We start from the raw sequence: 2,332 nt of genomic DNA, 5'->3' as shown, positions 1-2,332 counted from the left end.
GGCTTATACACTGTAGGAAAGGTTGACCAAAGACTTGGAACAAGTCAAAGCAATAAAGATGAAAATAATACAGTCATCAAAAGAGGATGAGATAGTTATTAGTTATTTTAACAAATTGTTAATGGTGATAGCTACTTGCGGAAATTTGATTGGTTCTTCTAATGCTTTTATGTGTTATTGCCTGAACATTTTTGGTTGGTATATATGGTATCATAGCATAAATTTCATTCTGATAAAGTAGGTTTTTTTCCCTCCAGATTTTTTGAAGGCGAAGTGTTTGATGAATTGTGAAGTTTCGTTGATTCTTGAGCATAAGTATGAGCAGCTTCAACAGACTTCTGATGATCCCATGAATCAAGTTTCTCAGTGAGTGAAATCCTTTATCTTTCTGATGGGTGGGTTCAGCATAAATATCGGTTATGTAGTTCCTTTTTAGGGTCTTGGAACTGTCATGGCATTTACTGTTGGAATTCCATTATGAATAGACTGGATGTTAGATGCTCAAGTTTTTATTTGTAAAGAAAAACAACACTACCTCATGATTGGTTGCGAAAACAAAATAGCAGATGGCCTATGATTTTTATTAATCACCAATTTAACTATTGGAATAAGAGCACTTAATTGCTCCATACCATTACAAAGCACTTTATTTTTACACTTTTTTAATAATTTCCCTGTACAAAATTGATATCTTGCCAGTATAGACTTGACAAAATTGAAATAGAAAAGGAACAAAGTTGTTTAAGATATTTGTCATCATATGGTATTAATTTTCTTTTTTGACATTTTCAGGGTATTTGAAAAATCATTGCAGTATGTGAAGCGCTTTAGCCGCTACAAAAATCCTGATGCTGTTAGACAAGTCCGAGAGTATCCTTCAAAACTGAGTTGAAAAGCCTGCGTGCTGTTTCTTCCTTAATATATACATTCAATCACATTATGTTGTTCATCTTGTGTTTGTTAATGATGATTGACCTAATTTTGTTTCATATACTGACTGAACTTTTCTATTATCTTTCTTGATTTTTTGAATTTTCCTTAGAGTAGTATCATTTTATTTCTTCTCAGCTTTAGTCTTTCTAAAAACAAAAATTATTTTATTATAATTTTTGTAAGAGGAATTGTGTTCATTGTTTGATAAATTAAGGTCTATTGTATTTTAGTTAGTACACCTTACAGAAAAGTTTAGTGTATAATCCACTTTATGGAGTTGAGAACTAAGAAGCTTGAAACTTTAAAAGCATTGCATGAGGATTGTGAATTTGTGACGTGTTTGGTGTGTGTGTGTGTGTGGATTGTGGAATTGTGACGCTTTGCATTAAAATTGTGAATTTGTGATCTTAACTAATGTACAGAATTCTTGCACGATATCAATTGGCTGAATTTGAGGTAATATCTCTGTTCCCTTTATGAAGTCTGTTTAGGAACCAAGTTTCACATTTTGCACATCACGATATATGAAATCTGTGTTTACTTGAATTTGTTGCAGCTGTGTGTCCTTGGTAATCTCTGCCCAGAAACTGTGGAGGAAGCTATTGCTATGGTTCCATCTATAAAGGTAGTAGTCATTTGTTCCATCTATAATCATATTATAAATATATCCTCTTCTATAAAGGTAGTAGTCATTTGCCCAGAAACTCCTTTGGGTAATCGGAAATATCCTTCCTTTTCTCTTCCTCCTTTCATCGTCGCCCCTCTAAACACGGTCCATCAGATAAATTGTTCCGTCTTTAGTTGCTATGGAATTACAAGCGTCAAATATTTTTCCCATTGGACATGGCTTACATCTATTTCCTATTATGCAGAATTAATAATCAGTGGTTATTGATTTTTCTCCTCTCAAATGTTTGTTGATATAAGGTTTTATGCATTTGTTGAAGATAAAAATAGGCCAAATAGTTGATTGAAAAATTATAGGCTTGCTTAATTAGGTTTCATGAAGATGCTAAGCATGTTTCATCAACCTAAAAGCAATTGTTACGTTAATGTTGCAGACTAGAGGAAGGGCGCAGGATGATGAAGCCATTGAGAAAATGTTAAATGACCTATCGTTGATTAAGAAATTTGAATGAAAATCTGTTCCAATTGGCAATAGATCTCAGTTACCCCCTTGTCAATGCACAATGTTGATCATGGCGTAGTTTTGCTGTTACTGCATATGGTATCACTTGACCTATGTCGAGCAAACTTTTTGTAATTTACATTATGAAACTCATCACTAGTAATTATAGGCTATAGCTATTTTGTTTTTACCGTGGATCCTAATCCTATGGTAAGTGGAGTGATTGAATGACCCTTTTATAATATATATAGATTGCCCTACTTTGTGTAA

General features: G+C 33.1%; 1 protein-coding gene across 1 annotated transcript in view; it reads left to right on the top strand.

Annotated features, from left to right (window-relative positions):
* The window catches only part of LOC107465065 (DNA-directed RNA polymerase II subunit 4), a 3,183-nt gene extending 851 nt beyond the window's left edge, over positions 1 to 2,332 (top strand). The window contains exons 3-7 of the mRNA XM_016084049.3: positions 258 to 366; positions 793 to 870; positions 1,356 to 1,389; positions 1,490 to 1,558; positions 1,995 to 2,332. Coding sequence (XP_015939535.1) covers positions 258 to 366; positions 793 to 870; positions 1,356 to 1,389; positions 1,490 to 1,558; positions 1,995 to 2,072 — 368 coding nt within the window. The 3' untranslated portion in view covers positions 2,073 to 2,332. The remainder of the gene's footprint in view (positions 1 to 257; positions 367 to 792; positions 871 to 1,355; positions 1,390 to 1,489; positions 1,559 to 1,994) is intronic.

The sequence above is a fragment of the Arachis duranensis genome, chromosome 9 (genome assembly GCF_000817695.3).
Source record: "Arachis duranensis cultivar V14167 chromosome 9, aradu.V14167.gnm2.J7QH, whole genome shotgun sequence".
Classification (NCBI taxonomy): Eukaryota; Viridiplantae; Streptophyta; class Magnoliopsida; order Fabales; family Fabaceae; genus Arachis; species Arachis duranensis.
The sequence above is the reverse complement of the archived record's forward strand: the minus strand, read 5'-3'. Positions and strand labels throughout refer to the sequence as shown.